The sequence below is a fragment of the Triturus cristatus genome, chromosome 9 (assembly GCF_964204655.1).
Source record: "Triturus cristatus chromosome 9, aTriCri1.1, whole genome shotgun sequence".
Lineage (NCBI taxonomy): Eukaryota > Metazoa > Chordata > Amphibia > Caudata > Salamandridae > Triturus > Triturus cristatus.
This window is the reverse complement of record NC_140592.1, coordinates 748,559,479-748,579,312: the sequence shown is the minus strand read 5'-3', so window position 1 is coordinate 748,579,312 and position 19,834 is coordinate 748,559,479. Positions and strand designations below refer to the sequence as shown.

At 49.6% G+C, this 19,834-nt stretch overlaps 1 protein-coding gene across 2 annotated transcripts in view; it reads left to right on the top strand.

The window, feature by feature from the left end:
- The first annotated feature begins 13,755 nt into the window (after positions 1-13,755).
- Positions 13,756-19,834, top strand: part of VEGFB (vascular endothelial growth factor B) — a 252,049-nt gene continuing 245,970 nt past the window's right edge. The window contains exon 1 of one of the 2 annotated variants that reach the window (XM_085626033.1): positions 13,756-14,559. In XM_085626033.1, the coding sequence (XP_085482159.1) occupies positions 14,494-14,559 (66 nt within the window). In that variant the 5' untranslated portion in view covers positions 13,756-14,493. The remainder of the gene's footprint in view (positions 14,560-19,834) is intronic. The other variant, XM_085626031.1, reaches the window with a different exon arrangement.

Below are 19,834 nucleotides of genomic sequence, written 5' to 3'. Positions count from 1 at the left end.
TTAAGGAGCACATCTGTTCTAATATATTACCTCTGTTATCTCAGAGGTGTCAACTTTGGCAGATGTAGATTAGAATGCAAGACATTCTCTTCCAGGCCTGTGTTGGTGAACATCAGTGCTTTGATCACTCTTTTTTTTCTCAAGATATTGCAATTTTTGAACAACTATGGAAACTCTTTGGCTTTTGACTTGTGAAACCGAAATCTATGATGAATTTTCTGGATCAAGTCCTTCCTAACAAATATAAATAAGTATTAGCAAAAACAAATGGTTTGACATTTGCAGACTTCATACACACATATGAACTACCCCATTTCTCGAACTGAAAACTTTATTGTTTCTTATTGCCATCATGTATTCATTGATTTTAATATTTGCTTACACTTTACTATATGTCTTTATCCTGATGTTCACAAACTAATAATGATTTTAAGTAATCATCCAATAAATTCATTCATTCATCCGTCATACACACAGAGACATACAAACTCCATGCGCACTTTGACATTGAAAAGGCATGTATGCAGTCAAGACAACACTCCTGCAGTCTTACGCACACACACGCTCAGAGATGCCCAGGTCACCAGACCTATATGCACACAGAGCACCAGACATTTAGTTAAGCAAGCATGCAAACCAGTATACAGTCACACATACACCCAAACTAACAGGCGGACAGATAACCATGCACACAAACGCACATACACAGCACACATGCAGGCCCACATATATTTCCGCAAAACATACCTACAAATAGCACACAACCTAGCGCACATAAGCATACAGGTGTTGAACATATAGATGCATGGGTACTTATATAGGGGGAGGAAATCACACTAGAGATGAAAAAAGTAATGGAGTGTCAACAGCAAAGCAATTTTTGGCCTCCCTATGGAGAAACAAGTTCTGCTAGTTGATGGAACACTTAATTGTCCATGCCCATTCAATATTTGCCATTTTTGCAATTAGCAGATTTGGGTAACAATCTTCATGCTTTCCCAAACCTAAAATGTTTTTATATTATCGTAAATATGCATTGATTCAATTTAGTACTCTATTTCTCTAGCACTAACATGTGTATGTCACATTTAGGGTTGCCTATTGCTCCATGCACATTTAATACCATGGATGGCAGGACTTTTCTTACCTAAATCATTTTTATTAAAGATTTATTTCTTTTTAGGTCTGGCATGAAAGTACAGCTCAACAAATAAGAGCTTTCATAGTACTACTGAGAGATGTGCATATGCTTCACCCACATGTTGGTTTTCCTGAGGATTTGATCAAGCCGACATTGTGTGTGTCCACTAAAAATAGTGCCTTTATTGTATGTTTTGGCTTGTGGCAAAGCTTTACTCAACATGGCAGGACTTAGTTGGTTTATTTTGAGAAGCCAATGATCATGGCAATAGGCTTGATATGTTTATTATGAAATGTTATGATAAAGACAGTAGGCCTGACATATTTATTGTGAAAAAGCTTCTTTTAAAGTCAATGGATATTTAAGGGTGGATTGTTGTTAATCTATATTAAAGCCTGTAGGTAAGTATTTTGTTGCATGGAATCTCACAGATCACTGTAGTATGCAAGGGATATGGTGTTGGTTATCCCCTCTGACAAACCGTCGATACAGAATATTTGCTCTGAGAGAATCCTTGTTATGCCTTCTTAGGACGAGTGCTTAGCCAATTCTAATTTAATACACCTTTGTCATTTTATGACCATGTGCCTGATGGTTGACGTGGGGAATGATTTACACTCAAAACAGTAGGCCTGAGTTGGAACAAAGAGATCAGGAATGCAACGCCCATAGGGCTCAAAGGGCTTCAGCCCCCCCCCTTTTGTGTATGTGAGCCCGGGCTGAGGCAGCTTCCCCACACACAGACAGTTCTTGAGCTGCTTTGGGCTGGCTGGCCTGGCATCTTATCTCAGCCGCACCCGAGTATTCCACAGGTCTTTAAAAGACCATTTACTTGATAACGAGCCTTTGTTGTTTTTTCACCCGTCCCTAGAGCCCCTGCATAGCCACTCTGCCTATTCCTTAAAGTTGCAAATTACTTTTGCTACCACAGTGTGAGAATGCATTTCCTGAAAAGTAACCGTAGGCTTTGTTTTTTTGCAGTTTTATATAGCTTGAACTCCACTTGAAGGTATTGAGGCACTTTTGCATGGGCACAAGTTACATTATACAAGGACACATTGCTGGAAGTATTAGCCCCCCAAAAAAACAAATTTGGCTCTACATTGATAGAAGTATCAACCTCCACCCCTGAGATTTGGCTCTAGTTGCGCCCCTGAAAGAGATATGCACTATAACCCTATTAGGCTGTCTTCTGAAAGATAGCAGCTTGCTTTGTCCACTGTCATTTAGAATACATTTGTAATTTTATGACTTCATTCCTGATACCTGATGGTTGCCTTGGCCGAAATCTAACGCTGAGAACAGTAGGCCTGAGTGGTTATGATGACATACTATAGCCTGATTGGAGTGCAGGTAAACGTTATGACAAAGGCGGTAGGACAGGCTGATTTTTGATGAAAGCATTTGTTAAAGCCAGTACGCCTTTAGTAGTGAATTGGTATCACAACATGTTATGTATAAATGTATTTTGGTACATGTATTTTTACAGACAAGGGTGGATTTTCAAATCTGCCAAACTCTGGGGGTAGAAGGCTTTGATTATAATGATTCTTGTTAGGCACTATTGAGAAGGGTTATATATTGCTTTGCAAATGTGTACATATTCAATTACATGGCTCAGGAAGGGGTCCCGACACCCACTCCCAAAATAAATTAAGGCCAGCCCACGGGGCTTGTGGTAACTTGAGCTATTAGGTGGCTAGGGAGGGTGGGAACAAGGCTGTCTTTCCAAATAAATAAAGTAAACATTGGGCTCAGGGAGTTGGGGTCTCCAGAGCAATAACAGGGCCTCGGGAGGGAGGCACATGCACACCCCCCTCCATTTTTTATTTTTTTGATTATATGTAAAAACAATGCAGCAACACTAGGGCCTTAAATGTACAAGTCTTCCATGTGGATGTGTCTTTCTCGCCTTCAGAAAATCAACAAAAATACAGCTTCAGCATGGTCTGTGTGTTAAACGAATGTATAATAATTTGTTCTGGGTGGAAGGATGTGTTTCTGTTACAAGTATAAGGTCACTTGGCCAGCTCTGCTGCAAGTTTAACAAGCTATTGTATTCCCGTGTTTCCTAAAGTATGATTTCATCTTAATTAAATGTGTGCTTTCACAAATCAGATGTTTTAGGAAGTAGAAGTTTCTAGTGGAGTTCTACCAACTAATAGCTTTATTGGTTGTTGTGAATGAAACTTTTGTAGTCCTACCCTTCTGTGTAATCTCTTGCTTTGAATGGGTGTGCCTTCTGATCCTGAAACATAATACAAGATGTGCTTTTGGGGAAGCAGGCAACTTTTTGTTCATTTTACCTTTAGCTAGAGAGCAGTGATCTTTCGGCTTTCTTTTGAGACATACCTTATGCCAGTCTTCTTGCTTAATCTTTTGATATACTAATTAATATTTTTGTTTTCTGTAATGATACTATTTTTGAAAAAAATAATGAGGTTATAAACTTGAGAATCCTGTCATGTGCTAGTTTTACTAATAGCCTTTGACTAAGTCTATGCGAGAACTCAGTCCTGTACCTGTGTAATTTCCTTTCATTTCTTAATTAAAACATCAATAAAGTCTTAAGTCCATTTCACCCCACTTGAGAAAGAGAGGTGTTAATTTTATAAACGTGTGTTTTATAAATGACAATGCTGAGAAATCTGGAATTACTTACTCCACGAAGAGGTGAAGGGATTAGGACTCAAATGCAGTTATGCCTAGTAATCCCATTCGATACGCTCTATATCCGGTCAAGCCATGTCCTCTGGGATGGTCTGATCAAGAGGAGGAGGTTATGGAATAAAATCCCAAAATGAGCTCCGCCTCTCATAGCCCTCAAATTCACAACCAATGTATTGTGGCGTCTCTGCATGCACAGTATCACCATACATGGTTTGCAGAGTGATAGTGTAAAGTTGACCGCCCTGGAATCCTTGCTTGATTTAAAAAGGCGTGTTTAATGAAACCATGCACTGATCCGTCGTTAAATCCCCAGTGAGTAATAATTGCTCTTTAAGACTGATGTTATTGAGGGGAACTTATGCACCTTGACTTTTGGGAAGAGTCAGTGAAGGCACCAAGCTGCGGCTGAATGGAGGAATGCTGCTGACCGCGGCCCCCGCAGGGGGCCACTAGAGCGGTCGGTGCCCTAGTGTCGCCTGGGCATCGGTCACCCCTCCCCACCCCTCCTGGGGGGCAGGGACTCTGGCCGGTGTCCCCCTCCTCTCTTTCCTGCCCGGAAGTGACGCGAGGGGCGTCACTTCCGGGCTCCTCTGGGCGTGGTGGGAGACTATACAGCCCTCCCCCACCATGCCAGCGACCTCTTGTTGCCCCGCACGCCTCATCATGGACACGCCGTCCTCGGGAGGGTCCCTCTCTCCGCCTCCCATCTCACGGTTTAAGTTGTTCGACCACTGCCTCTGAGGTCGAGCCTGGGACCATGAGGTTAGTCAAGCGACTCCCCCCACCATCCGGGTTCCGTGGGCAAAGGCCCGGGCGGGCTCTGGCCCCCGTATTTGTGCTCCTGGTCCGCCCCCCCCCCACCTTCATGGCAGGGTCCACCGCGGTAGACTCGAGGTCGCCGAGGGGGCCAGGGAGTGGGATGGGGACCTGAGGTGGTGGGGCTTAGACATGGCCTAGAGGCGGCTGTTGCGCATGGCCTGCACGGCGATCGAGCGGGCTTTGGTGGCAAGAGGGACCCCCCCGCAGGTTCGACATGAGGGGGTAGAGCAGCCGAGCCAGTGGGGCACGGGGATTCCATGAGGGCAAGACGCGGGCTCGGACGTGCTTGGAGGGGTTGCCCTCCCCCTCCAACGGATGGAGGGGGAGTAAGTGGAGGATGTGGCGAAAGGGCTAGAGCGCTCCACCCCTAAAGCAGGGGAACTGCGTTCGAGTCTCGACAGAGACGCTCGCATCATAGGCTGAATTCTTAAGCACCCCATCCCACCGCGTGGCATTGCTCGCAAGGGGGGCGGGTTTCTGCCCAGCTGCTCACATCCACTCCGGGGGCCACGCAGTCAGGTCCAGGACTGGCACGCACGGTGAGCCCCGTCCGGCCGGGGCAGAGGGAGCTGCTCACCGGCCAGACTGAGCAGAAGGGCCGGGGGTCGACAGCCGATCCACGCTTTTCGAGCCCGCCCTGCACTCCACATGCACTCAGTTGCCTGTATAACGACACACTATAGTTGTCGGAACTTTTAGGGAGTGGCTAATCTTCTTTCAATTTTGTGACACGTTAAGGTATGGCAAGGTAAGATAGAAAGTGTGAACTTCCCGAAGCTCGCAATTTGAAGAAATTCTGTAAGTCGTTATAGTACCTGTGATGGTGCGGTCGGTAGAGCGTGAGCGTCCTAACCTCTAGGTCGAGAGTTCGAGCCTCATGTCGTGCATAGCGGACTCTTTTCCTATGTCTCTGATGTAGTGTAGGCTGGGTGTCAGCACATTTCTTCACGTCACCCCTCTTCCACCCTTCCTGGCCAGGCATTGATAGGTAACACAGTTCGAACGTAGCCAGTAGCTCAGCTTGTTAAAGCGTGGTGCTAATAACACCAAGATCGCGGGTTTGATCCCGTACGGGCCAATTTTATTTTGCAGAGGCATTGCTTTGAGGAGCAGCTGGTCTGTGTTTGCAAAGTTTCGACTTACTTTAATAGAAAAGCGCGCGCTTCTCGAAGACAGGTCACGGTAAGTTCCGGGGTTGCAGCCCAAGCTCATCCTTATTTGTTTCCTTTCTTCGCGCAATAAACAGACCACACCGTGTCTTAAGCGTAAAAGGCCATTTATTAGGACCAGGCTGCACAACATTAAACAATAACCAAACATTACCTGAATAACAACTTCCCTACAACACTCTACAATCCTGCACTCCTTTCACCCACTCCACACTCCCCTTTTGTACCACTCCATGTCCCTTCCGTTCCTCACCATTCCACAAACCTCCTTGCATCCTCCCCGCTCTCATCGGCCATTTCACTCATGCCTCCATTACCCCCACCTTGTTCACTCTTCCCCCCCCCCCGAGGGATGGGTGTGCCCGCTAATGACCCCCCCCACCCCTCCAAAGTACCGCCAGCCCCGCAGCCTGTCCTAAACTGGCATGCTGTAGCCAACCCTAAACCCCGAACCCAACTGCAGGGTGGGTGGGTGGCCTTTGCTGAACCCTCCCGATGGTGCCGAGCGCAAGAAGAGGAAGTCGCCTTCCTCCCTTGCGCTCTTATACCCACCCCCTAACTCCACCCCCTGACCCTGCCTGGTCCTACCCCTGCGTGAAAGACCCCGGGGGAAGACTAGTCTGCGACTCTACTTCCCCCGTGGCCCGGCATTAAGCGCGTGCTGTTTACTCCTGGGTGCTCTGAGGGCCATGACACCCACGTCAAAACATTGCACTTTCCGGCCAATATCCGATGCAGCAAGTAATCGGCAGTGTACTCGATGCCCAAATTGGTGATAGCATAGAGATGTGAAACATTGGGTTTTCATACAAGACAATTACGATTATTACTCGACGTGTGCTCTGGGGTTGTCTGTCAATGTGACTATTTACTCAAGGCTTCCCTGTGGAGGCGTTCTTTCGGCATTGGCAGCAAGATAAATGTATAAACTAAAATGCCAGGGAGAGGAGTTGGCCTAACGGAGGGCGCCCGACCTCGGACGTAGGGACTGGGTTCGGGCTCGGTAATCACGTGGAATATCATGTGGTAGAAGATAAGACGATGTGCAAAAATTTCGAGAATCGTTCATGTATTTCGGTTAGAATAACAGACGGGGTGAAACCCTCCCTTGAGGGTCTAGCAGGCGCAGCATATATCAACCCATCTCGGTGTTTTGCAGCTCCTGACCAAAGCTCCTTGTAGCTCCTTCTGGAAGGCAGGAAAGACAACAATCCCAATGTTAGCCCTGTCAGGACCGCACCTTCCCATGAATAAACACCCTTTGAGTCTCCGAGTGTTTACACGCAGCCTGAAACAGGCATAAGGGAGTGAATTAAATAATTTTCGTGCTGAAACAAAAGGTGGACGTGTAGCACGGTACGGATTGACATCTGAGCGAACAAAGGGTCTCCTCGCTGGTGGCGGCAGGTAAACAGGACTAAATAATTGGCACCTTTACTCTCTCAGCCAGGGCACAAGTCCTAAAAAAAGAAGTGGGGGGACGCTCCAAGTTAGGTGGTGTCACCGGAAGTGACCTCACAGCCGGAAGTGACGTCACGAGATGGAGTCCCCACTAATTAACAAAGGTTAGAAGGCATGGGGGCAGGTTCAAAGGGAAAAGGAGAATGTTTACGTTGGAATTAGTCACCGTATTGACACTCAAAGGAGCGGGGAAATTAAAGATGCGCTTGTTCGGTGCGTATTTATTGCCCACAGTAAATTTGCCGGTCTCCGTCTGAAATGCATAAACACATACTGACCTTTTCTAATATACGGCCACGAGCGCCCGTCTGTCATACTGAATGGCTCCATCAACGTGAAACAACTTAAAGAGCTCTGTTCGCCCTCTCTCGACAATAGAAGGTTAGGTTTGGTGAGTGCTGAGCGCGCGCGCAGGCTCGGGTACCGGCTCCATCTTTTGGGCAGGGTGGACGGCGTCCACCCGCTAAAACCCGGTAAAATAAGTGGGGGGACGCCGTCCACCCGCGTGGTACCCGGACTCGAGCCCTGCTCTCAGCTAGGATAATGGGACAATACCTAAAGGGGACGGTACAGTCACGTGGTGGGAGCCCTCAAACGGAACTTTTTCACAGCACACGTGGTCTCCTGATTTAGCATTCGTTACCTTTGAATATTATGTCGGCCGACACTGCGCACCTGCTAGCAACGATGACGGACACCCTCCCAGTGTAGCTGAGGGGGGGTGGAAAACCGGGACAGGAGTGGGTTGGGAGTCGGGCAGTATTTAGCACATCTTGTTAATTACTGTGAGTGTTCTTAATCCCACCTTTTATCACATTTGGGGACATCAAACTTACCAGGATTTAATAAAGAAATTATTGCGGTAATTACTGTAACTTGTCGCACTGTGCTGTTGGGCATACTGACTCCGGTGCCCGGTTGTGCAATATAATGTGGTCACGTACGTTAGCGTGCCAATACCGTCGGTACCCCGGGAAAATCTTTGATCTCCCTTGCCTAGGTGCCAGGCAATGCGACGGGCAAGATAAGTGTGCAGGTCCAGCCCTTCAATCATTGTGCTAGAGCAGTGTACAGCTAATGACAAGCGTTAGGGCAGTCTCAGGGCCCTGCACCGATGTTGTGAATTTTCAGTGACTGCCACCACGGGGTAGAATGGGCAGGTGTGGCCTAAGCAAGGACCCATGGCACTGCCCACCTATTTTATACCCTGCAGCAAGTTTACCTGGTTACAACTTGACGGGGGTGCGGTTGGGGGCTCCGCAACGGTTTCCCCCCACAGGCACCCAGCCTGCGGCACAAGCCACGCTCACAGTGCCTTGGGCCGGGATGTCCTCCTGCACATGCTCAGGGTTAACAGAAGGGATGCCACTCCGCTTGGTTGCACAGCAGGAGCTAGGCGTGGGGCAAACGGAGGTGGCCGCCAGAGGGTGGGCAGGCATAGAGTGGCACACTTGGCTGCAGCGGGCCGTCAGGGGGCTAGTGAAGTTCCCGGGAGGGTCCCTGCCTTCAAAGGCCAAGGTGATGATCCAAGGAGGACAGGACAGAATACTGGGAATATCATCTCCCTCTCCGTGCCCGACAACCTGTGGTCATGCCAAACGCTCGGATACCCGACGTCTCGGGTCGTAGATCGCGCAATATAAAACTCTATAAGAATCGAAGATAAATATCCTTAGCCAGCCATGAGGGCGTGCTAGGATCCAGCTGCCACATGAAAGGCAGAGGTAGCAAGGAGGGGACACATGCTACAGATAAAATGCAGGTTTTTATCGTGGGGCGCGTTCAATAGGGCATTTGGAAGGTTTGAGGTCAGGTATGCCAACTCGTGCACGACAGCACATGCGGTGATAGTAGCAGCCGCCCTTGGTAGACACTTAATTGAGGGCCCCTGTTTGGGGCAGAGCTGGGTTGAGCCATGCCCGCGGTGGCATAGTTACTGACAGTGCACGCGCACACTCTGCCAATTCCCAAATGAGCATGCACACAATATTCAGGGAGGGTGGCTTGTTTTCATCTCGGTCACACAAAGGCAGCTCACTATTGTTACTGTAAGGATAGGTGACCCTACCACCTAGCATATTGGGGTTTATGTTTTAGAAAGTAACCCTTAGGGATGCTGTAAGGGGGGGCACATGGCCCAAGCAGCGCAAGGTGAAGCTCGGCAGGCATGCGTCCGGGGTCAAAACCCGGAGCGCTGTGGGTCGTTAGTGCGACCATGGATGTTAGTTTTGTCCCACAGGTTGCGTGGACTAAAAAGGAACTAGTCCTTGGTGGGCACCAATTTGATAAGGGACGGTGTCCTTTGCAAGCACATGGAGTGGGCTAACTGGCGGTGTCTAACATACAACCAACGAACCATTTACAAATGTGGGCAATTCCAAATGTCGTTTGCATGAGTACTCCGGTTAGTAGTGGTGGGGTTACTATGACTGGCAGCACGGCAGGAGCACAATGGCCAGGTGTTCCTGAGAACTGCCTTGAGGTATGTAGTGCGCACGCATGCAGATTCTAGTTTTGCGCAACACAGGGTGTCACTAGTTATGGGTCGCTACGAGCAGCCCGAGGTCAGAGAATGGGTTTTACCCGGCCTTCAGCTGGCTTTGCGATATGTCTGCCTGGGAGTTCCGGGACAGGGTGCCCAGGTGGGGGCTAATCAAGATATCAGTGAAGGGTTTAATTATTGTTGCCATAAACCAATTTACTACCAGGGTACCAGTAAGCGAGAAGATCACTGGGGGTAGTCACCCACAATTTGGCTGCACACGAATGAATAATGCCTTCATTCACCAATTCCAATAACGGGCATCGCTCCATCCTTCCCAGCGAAGTAGAACTAAGCGGGTAGTTATGTCCTTTGACTTGGAGAGGCGATGCTTTCAATGCTTTTCTCCATAGAACTATCATCGCTAACCTTGGGCAATTAGTTTGGATGGTGCTTTTGTTTAAAATCCAACACTATTTAACTGCCTATCAGGTGACTCGCTGCCACGGACCCTTGTTTAAGCCCGTCCCAGGGCACCCGAGTTAATCGTGGTCCATGTAGGCTCAATTGTTTCAATATCAGTTTTGCCTGGGCATCGACACAATTGGTGTAGCAAGTGTCCACCCAGCTGGTCATTGTTCCCTGCCCTATACTAGCGCTTGTGCATGGCAGTGGGGACAAGGGGGGGGGCGCTCGAGTGAGGTCCGCCTTCCCTTTAGTTGTTGGGTTTTGAAGTAGGCAGGAACTGCACTTCTCATCTCGGGGGGGTTTGCACCGCTGCGGCCTCGGCTGGGACGTGGCGCGGCTGTGTCCGTCTGTCCGTCCGTTGGTATTATATCAAGCCGCTTGTGCGGGAAATTACAACGCAACGAGATGCGCTGTGAAATGCTGAGCCGAATTGGGCACAAGGGCCTCCATGAGGAACATCTGCTGGCTCCATTTAGAAGCAGGTACCACGTGCCCTGGCCGGGCATCCCTCGGCAACCATGGGCAGGTTTAAGGTTGCGTCAGTAAGACATATGCACACGCGCATTGGCCAGGGCAGCAGGGTGGAGGTGGTAGTTGTCATCTGACAGGTGTGCGGCGGTGCAGGAAAAGTTGGGTAACAGGAAGAGGGCAAGTAGTTGCACAGAATGTTCCCCTCTGGCTCCCACAGACTTGCCGGCCCCTTGGGTCATCCTGCCACGGGATAGAACCTGAGATTGGTAGGGGCAACTCCTGCCACCAGTGTCCCAAATACGCTGAAGATCAACACTGGGGTAGATGTGCTATGAAGGGCACGATTAATACTTGGAATTTCCCTAAGTTTCGGGGTCAAATTAGGTGGGAGCATTACTTCTACAATCCTTAGGAAGCATTCAGCTTCCCCCCAATCCAAGTACGGGCATTTGGCGATAGGCAAGTAATAGCAAGTGGGTAACAGACACCGGCTGGGCAGCGACCTCATGCCTCAGGGGCATGCGCGCTCCACAAACAGCTGGAGTGCCAATTGGCAAAAACCAGCAGCCAGGTTTAAGATGTGCGTCTCTTGCCTTACAGCTGTGCGAAGCCAGTATCACTCCGAGGTACGCCAGGTGAAAACTGTGTGCTTCTTAAGGTTATCATGACCAAGGCATCTTGTGGTATCTACCAGTGGATCCACTGAAACGGTACTGCAGCTAACATGGGACTGGGATCTGTGATTCCGACAGGGTCGTGAGCTTAGGGACCCAGGTTCAGAGTGGGTTAGTAGGCATTGGCACCTGCGACCCACTGGCAGTCAAGCAAGCGTGGTGCACTGCAGAATGTTTCAGCACATAAAAGGTGAGGTGTCGCCAACAGCGGGCATAATAAATGCAGGGTCAAACCAGATTTCACAACAATAGGCGTTCACCAGGGTTAGCTTCCAAAGGGGTCTATGCAATTGTCTTGCCAACAGGGGGAGGGAAGTGCACCCCAGTGCACTTATTTCCCTAGGCCACTTTACTAAATGGCCAGGAGCCGGCGGCAATCGCAAACGCCCCGCACGGTCAGCTAGAGTACTTATGCTTGGTGGGGACGTTGGGAAGCTGGCATGCCAGAGGGTTTTCACCACAGAAGGAGCTGAACGGGCATAATTCCCATAAGGGATAAGGGATACAGGGCAGGGCATGAGGGTCCCTTGCCCAGCCATGAGCACTCCTGCGCGGCAAGATGTACCAAACAAAGTGACTGGCAAAGGTTAAAGAGAATCCCTCTCGCCAGAATAGCCAGAGCAGCCAGGCGGGTGGGGGAGTGGTCACCTAGCTAGCGGGTTGCTGTCCCTTAGAGGGGCACGCAGGTTTCAGGCGCACCCGGTGCTAGGAGAAGGGCAGCTAGGTGTGATCAGCACCTAGACGGGGCCCTGCGAGCCTGGGGGCCGGCGGTCACCCTGCCCAGAGCCGGCTCGGGGCTGAGGCAAGTGAAGCGGGAAGAGGTGTGGCGCCGCGGCCAGGGCAACTGGCCCCAGAACCTGGGGATCACGGTTCGCGTCCCCGCCTAGCACCATGTGACTCGGGGCGACAGCTTGCTTAACCTTTCCGACGGGCCCCAGCGCCTAGAGACCCTTACGGGTGATGGTTCGCGCTTTACAAACGTGGATTATTCTCAGTGGACCTTTCACACATGGGGGTGAATTGCCCTGGGCACAACTCCCCAAGCCTGACAGGCCTCTTGTTTCAGCAGACGCTATCTGACCCAAGATAGCGTCAAGGGCTTGGGATGTAGATGGGGCCATCTATAACCAGCAGGGACGGTTCCCTTTTATCTGGAGTGCAGGAAGCTCCAGACAGGAGAGGTGGCAGGTGAGACTATAGCTGTGTGGGTGGGGGCTCTGGCGGCGACGGTGGCCGCCTCCAGAGCTGTGGCGGAGTTACAGGGCGATCTGGAAGCAGGCCGGTACCAAGGGTACCTCTGCGCGGCACCATAGGGGGTGCCAGATCCAAATCCGAGGAGCCTCATGGGAGGGTCCCGGAAGCCGTGTCGGCGCCCCGCTAGTCCTTCGGGTGGTTGTGGGCCTGAACAACCGGGGGGTTTGCTATGCTACGCTCCGCCCCGGGAAGGGGCGTGAGTAGAAGTAACGGTCACGTGATCCTGGAAGAGAATCACTTGGACGGCAGCAAAGGCGGGGTTCGCCCCAGTGCTGCCCGGCTCATCAGGCGGGCAGGCAGCCCAGTTGGTTGCCTGCCCTTGAATCGCCCGTAAGATAACCCACCTATTACATAACGGTGTATGTAATAAACCTGCAGCATTTTGTACCCAATCAAACAGTCTGAGTGTGTGTTATTATTGGGTAATGTATTTTGTTGGAGGGGGGACTGAGGGGTGCCAATGGCGATACTATGCCCAAAAGGTGCTTAGCCCTTTCCCCGTTCAGTGCTTAGTTGTGTGGACAATGTGGGGGTACGCAGGTAAGCACCCACAGTGTGTGCATCCCTCCCCACCATTCAGCTCTAAATCTGACAGTGTAAAGGTGCTGGGCAAGCCAAAATATGGGAAACAAATGGGAGTCCGAAAAAAGAGAATACGTTGATAAGGGAAGGGTATAATAATAGAGGAAGCATTACAGTGAGAACCTAGTAAGGAATTAAATGAGCATATGAAAAAATAAATGGGAAAGAAGAAAGCTCCCTGAGTAAACGTTAAGTATTCAAGAAAGAAAAAAACGACCAGAACTGAAGAAAAAAACTGAAAAAATAAAGAGTGAAAGAGGAGAATATAATAAAAGAAAACAGAAACTCAAGCAAGGGATTAAAAGGGCTGCAAGGGAGGGGAAAATGAATGAATATAATAAGAAAGAATGACAAAGAGGTGAGACGCAGTGGGGATGGAGTGACTGGAGGTCACGTTAAACCTTTCTGTCGACTTTAACCCGAACTGTGGGACTCTCCTTATAAACGCCTGTAACCACCACCCTTCTGGGCACGTTTCCTTTCCGTTGTTCCGTGGAGTATCAAATAATAGAGCACTTTCCCGTGGCCTACGCTGAATGAAGCCTGTGCCAGGCCTGAAGCACCCAAACCCCCTCCTCCCCTGCAGGAGCTGCCTGCGGGTCACATGGGCGGCGCTCCCCTCTCTCCCAGGCAGCAGGACCTCGTCCCGGGCTCACAGAAAGGCCGGCTGTGGCAGGAGCAGGACCTGTCGTTCCCCGTGGAGGCCGGCGCGGCAGGAGCTGTGTCCCAGAGCCCCCTCCCCTGGCGCGGCACCCCCCGGGCTGTGCACCTGCAGCCGCCCCCTCGACCAGCGGCGAGCAATGCCCAGGGGCTGGCTCGGGGAGCAGGAAGGGAAGCCCTGGGAAATGACCCCTGACTTCCAGTCGGGAGCAGTGAGCTAGGAGGTCACGGGAGCGCCGCCCGCCGGGGCACCTTGTGGATGCGGTTTTCTTGCCTGGGAAGATTTTCAGACATTTTCATATCGGAGTCCTGAGAGCGAAACTACAAACGTTCGCGAGCAAATCGGACATAGCCTACGTGACGTTTCTTTTCAAATATTTTATTGAGCGGTTCTTATTAACTTTTTGAGGGGGTTTGGCTCATTTTGAGGACGTTGCCCCTTGGAGTCTGTTCTTTTTGGGTGGATTTGTTCGGCTTGATTTCTACCAGTGGCCGCGGTTTCGCGGCTGTCATGAAGCCCTGGCGGGCACCGCCGACCCTGCCGAGTCCGGCCCTGGTGGTCTCCGGACGCCTCCAGGCCCCCTGGCCGTAGACACCGCCGGCAGGGCTGTGGATCCGGCGCCGGTCCCCAGCGGAGCCGCCATGGGACCCTGGATAGCGGTGTGCAGCCTGCTCCTGGCCAGCATCGCCCACCTCTCGCAGTCCAAGGTGAGCGCCGCTTGCGTCTGTCTTCCCGCGCCTGCCTGTCTGTCACTGCTCTGTTGCACCTGCGCCCCCTGCACGTACGCCAGGTGCGATCTGTACCCTGTCCATCTTTGTGGGCGTTTCAGAATTGGGAATCGGACTCTCGCCAGCCGGTCGAGGGTTTTGACGAACCAGGTAAAAAAAAAATGACGAAATCAATGAATACCGTGTGCCTACCCATGAGCCCCTGGTAACAGCGGGCATCCCCCTGGAAAAGGAACGCGTGTAGAAAGCAAAATTAAGCAGTGGAAATGTTAGCAGCAAGGGCTGGGAAACTAGTGTTAATTTGCAAAAATAAATAAGTTCAGGGGCCCAGAGTTTTGTCTCTGGAGTCAGTTACCGAACATCAAGGCTGCCCAATATTATTCCACCTCTCCTCTCTTTCTTCTACCACCCTACACCCTTGCATGTTCTTTTCCATCCCTGCCTTCGTCTTTGTCGCAGTTTTCCTATTTGGTTCTTTCTTTCTCTCCTGTGTGTTTCTCTCTGAAGAATAAGCATGGGCCCACAAAAATGGGTGCTGGTGCCCAGACTTGCAAACACCCGCACAAATTAAGCACATTGAGGAACGGATAGATTTACAGAACAGAGAAACTCTGTGAGCCAGAGCAATGAAGGACAAGAACCTGTGACAGACGATCTGGCTCTGAGGACCAGCAAAATGTGAGAGAACGGGACCTGAGAGAAAAGAGACTGAGGGGAAATTAATTAGACTCCGACACCCCTCCCAGGGCCGGCCTTTGGTTTGACCGAGCTGGACCCATGCTCGTGGCACCTATCGTCAGAGTGGCACTCAGAGCTGTGTGCCTTAAGGTCATACAAACAGCAACAGGGGCACTTGGCGTGGCTCCAATGATTCCGTTTATACTGCTTTTAATATGTTCTACATGCCGCAGCTCTCTTTTTAACACCACATAAAACCCCTTCTTTCTCGTCCAGTCTCCTACGCACTCTTTACTTCCACGCACCAGCGTCTCCCTCCTCCTAAAAGCAAGTTGCCACCAGTGCGACAGTTTAGCTGCGGGTGATTCTGGTGAGTTGGGCAGGAGGGGAGATGTTTGTTTTCAGAGGCCAGTTACTGCTCACCCAGGGACTAACCCTGAAAACAAAAGGGGCTACCACATCCTCGTTTTATTCACCAGCATAAAAAAAAGGCAAATGTATTTTTGCCTTGGGAGCTATCTGACCAAGGGTGGGCATTGTGCCTTCTCTCAACACCACTGCTGTAGCAAGAGCACCCTGGGCCATAATGCAGGATGCGATTGACCCTTCAGACAGGTGGTCTGCACCTGCTTCGCTACTACTAGTTATGTCCCGGCCCCCCTACTTCTGAGAATGAGAGATTTCGTAGGAATAGAGGGACCCAGAACTGAGGGATATAGGGCTCAAGAGAAGATGCTCAGAATGATGATACATTTGTTGGGAATAGCACATTTAGGGTCACAGAATTGAGGGATGGTGACTGTAAGAGCTAGCCAGGGAACAGAGAGGCTGTGGCTGAGGAACCAGTAGAGGTGGGCGAGCTGATGAAAGCTCGAGTCAGGCTCGAGCCTGAAGGCTGGCTCTGGCTCTGGCTCAGCAGGTCCATTTGGAGCCTCGAGCTCATAACGAGCTGAGCTTTCAGGTGTCTTCTGTCTGCCTCCCTCGATACAAAGGGGTAAAAACAAAGCATTGACATGTTGAGGTGGAAAGGAGAGACAGGCATATTTAGTGACCGATTTGTGCAAAGTGAAACTAGAAAACTTGGTGTAATCATAGTTCGACTGACCTGCGACTAACCAAACTGCGTGATCTTAGGCACGTTCAAATACATGAGTTCAGAATTCCAGCTGTTCAAAAACCCATTGTGTATGATTTAATAGATTATAATGCTGCTCTCTAAGTAAGAGTCTGGGCCACATACAGGGTCAAATGACAACTGTCTAGCCTCTTAGTTCGCTAATGGCCAGGGTGGAGGTGGGGGCGAGAATGGCTTAAAAAGTAGCACTTTTAGTAAGTTTTTCTCAGTTCAGTTCTATAATACGACGTATTAGCGACTACGCTTCCACATGTTAAAGAAAGGCACTTTTGGGAAATTCTGAATAGTCTTGATCATATTTCACGTGGTTTGTTGTACGATTTACATGGCAAACTTTTTCAGGGCTCCTGCACGGGCTCCAAGAGCCAAGCCAGACCCACTGGCAGCTCTGGCTCGCCCTGTTAATTTGTTGGCTCGCTCGCCTCTAGAAGCCAGTGATCTTTTGCAAACGGGAATTTAGGGGTGGCCACAGGTCTTTGAGGTTCAGAGGCCCCACCCTCCTATGCCGAGGTTCAAAGGATGGCTGGAAGTGAGCCCTGGCGAACAGCTGGCGTACGGCGCGCGAGGTGGCAGGGGCGGGCACGCCGTCACCGCGCGCCGGTCGCTGCCCGTGTAGCAGAGCACGTCTGTCTGTTTGTGCACTCGCGCGAGCCCGGCTAAATTGCCACTTGTCATCTGAGCCTGCGATAACCGGTGAGTAAACTTCACCTGACAGGCGCGCGCTCACAGCTGTGAGGGAGGGAGGGCGCCCTGTTGGGTGGCGGCGGGCTCCCCAGCCCCTGGGTGACCCGGGTCACTTCTGGGGCCCAACGACTTCACCTTGACTAGGAGTGCATCTATTACAGGACAGGACAGGTACCAGGGGGTCTTTGTCCCACCCAGGCAGGGTCTGGGGTGGTGCTAATAACCCCGTCTCAAATTGACACGAGGGCAGCAAAACACGCTGTTGATAATTAGTACTTGTATAGCGTGCAATTTGTGATTAGCAGGGCATTGCAGCGCCATTCAACAGTCTAGGGTAGGATTTTCCATATGTTTTTATTGCAGACCGGATTCTTGTTCTAGAGATGTGTTTGGTAACACCACAGGGCCCGAATCACAAAAGTTCTTGTGTACCTAGTTTGAACTTTGGTGCGCCAATACCTTAATTCGTGAATCTCTGCTTATGATATTAAAAACGTGAATATGCTCTTCTAAAATGTGTTATTCATACTTGCGTTTTGTGCATTATGGTGACGAGCACGAGCAGTGGGAGTTACAGGGCGTGGAAACCTGCCTGAGCAGACAAATACTCACATACTTGAGAATTTTGGGGTTTTCACAAACTTTTAGGGGCACATGACCTCTTTGGATATTATGAGTGATTTACTGCTGTCAAGAGCAGGAGTAAAGTACTTATCTAAAATGGGGATGGAACACCCATCAGTTGCAGGAGAAGCGGGATCTACGGACGCACACACTCACTCACTCACTCACTCACTCACTCTTTCTGCGTGGCTGAGCAACAGGTTCTAAATAGATGCGCTCATGTGGCACATTTACACAGGGGTAAATATGCATTTGCTAAATATACACACATAAATACTTGTGTACATTGTAGAAGAAACATGGAATCCACAAATATTCCGTAGATAATCCTAGGAAACAGCGACTGCCATATTCCTCAGAGGATTCCCGTCAGATTCTATAGAGGAGTCCTGGAATCCATTGTAAATGCTGTAATAATCTGAAATTTACTCCAAATGTAGGCAGAAATATACAGGAATAAATGTTCAACTGCCATGTCTGAATCAGGCGCCTAGTGCATAATATAAGGCAATATGAATTATGAATCTGCTTGAATGAGCGTATGAGACGGCAGCTAGATTTCTGCTTTTTGTGTAAGGCAGATTTGCATGTTGGATGTTTTCCTTCTGGAGTGGAAAAGATGAGCTAAAACCAACTGAATGAATGCTACACAGAGGGATTCACAGTGTATAAGACGATGGGCCCAGCACTGCCACCTTTCCCTTTTTTGTTCTGTGAGTGAGTTTTCCATAAGTGAGTTGGGTAAGCCCATCCATCACCTACTTTGTTGCCTCGGGGAATCTTCCTGTGTAGATGGGATCAGCCCAGTATTGGGCCCCATGCTGCATCTTACTCCAAACCTCCTTGATGAGGACAGTGGCGAGTTACGGGCAAAATGTGTCGGCGGCCCAAGCATTTCTATTTTACATATGGTTTGCACCTGCTTTAGGATCAAAAACAGCTAAAACCGATGGAGTGGAATAATACCTGGGTCAAACTCACAGTTGTCAGTGTAGCTATCTTACTCATTTAGCACCCATCGCTTGCTTATTTAAAAAAAAAATCTTTTTATTATATTACAAATAACATATTACAACTTGACGGTTCAGGAATAATTTGTTGTTAGTTACGCTTCCAAGTACATTGGGTCCATCTGGTACAATTATACAAGAATTACATTCTGCTGTACAATAAGTGGATTAATACAGTGCCCCACTTCTATAATTCAACTCGAGCTCCCCGATGATCCATCCGGGGATGGATCACAAATGTTTCCTCTGTAAGTGTTCCACTTGCCCCTTATTCGTTCCCGGTTTTTTGGGCATCCCCGATGTATATATGCTGCCTTCTCGGCCACCATTGCCATATCCATGTCCTCACGCCATTCTCGATATGTCGGTGCGAGTTGAGCCCCCCAATGTTTAGCTATATTACATTTTGCCAACATCATACCTAGCGTTGCCCAATCTTGACCAGCATAGTTGAGATCTGTTGGCTTCCATATGTTTAAGATACATCTCTTGGCCTCAGGGGTTATCGTCACTCCACCAACTAGCCTAAGTACGCTCATTATTGTCTCCCAGTAGGATACTATTGCTGGGCATTCCCACATTGTGTGATATAAGGTGCCTTCCCTCCCGCATTGTCTCAGGCAGAGTTGGTTGTCAATTTTCCCCATCTTATGAAGGGTTACTCTAGTGTAGTAAATACGGTGGAGTATTTTCAGTTGCACTAATCTCAATTTGGAGGACATTGCCACTTCTCGAGGGGATGCTAGTGCTTCCTGCCAATCCGTCTCATCAAAGTCCCCCACCTCTCCTTGCCATTTTTCACGGAGGCTTTTTGTGGGCTCAGGTTGGTTATTGGTTATTTTACGGTAGGTGAGGGAGATGGCCTTTTTATCTATGCTTGCTTATTTTTGAAAAAACATAAAACAGGTTGGGTTTTTGGAACATTATTCTTGATTTTGGCAGTTGCCACTGTATCCACATTTCTTTATCAATCTGACATGAAAACGCAAGGATTGTCCAAGCCTGTATTGGGTGAACGGTGTTGTCGGCTGCTTGATTTACTGAGGTTAAAATGAAAAATAAAACACAACAAAAAGTTTGCTTGCATCCTGGAATAAGAGGAATGAGGCAAAAATTGGCCCGA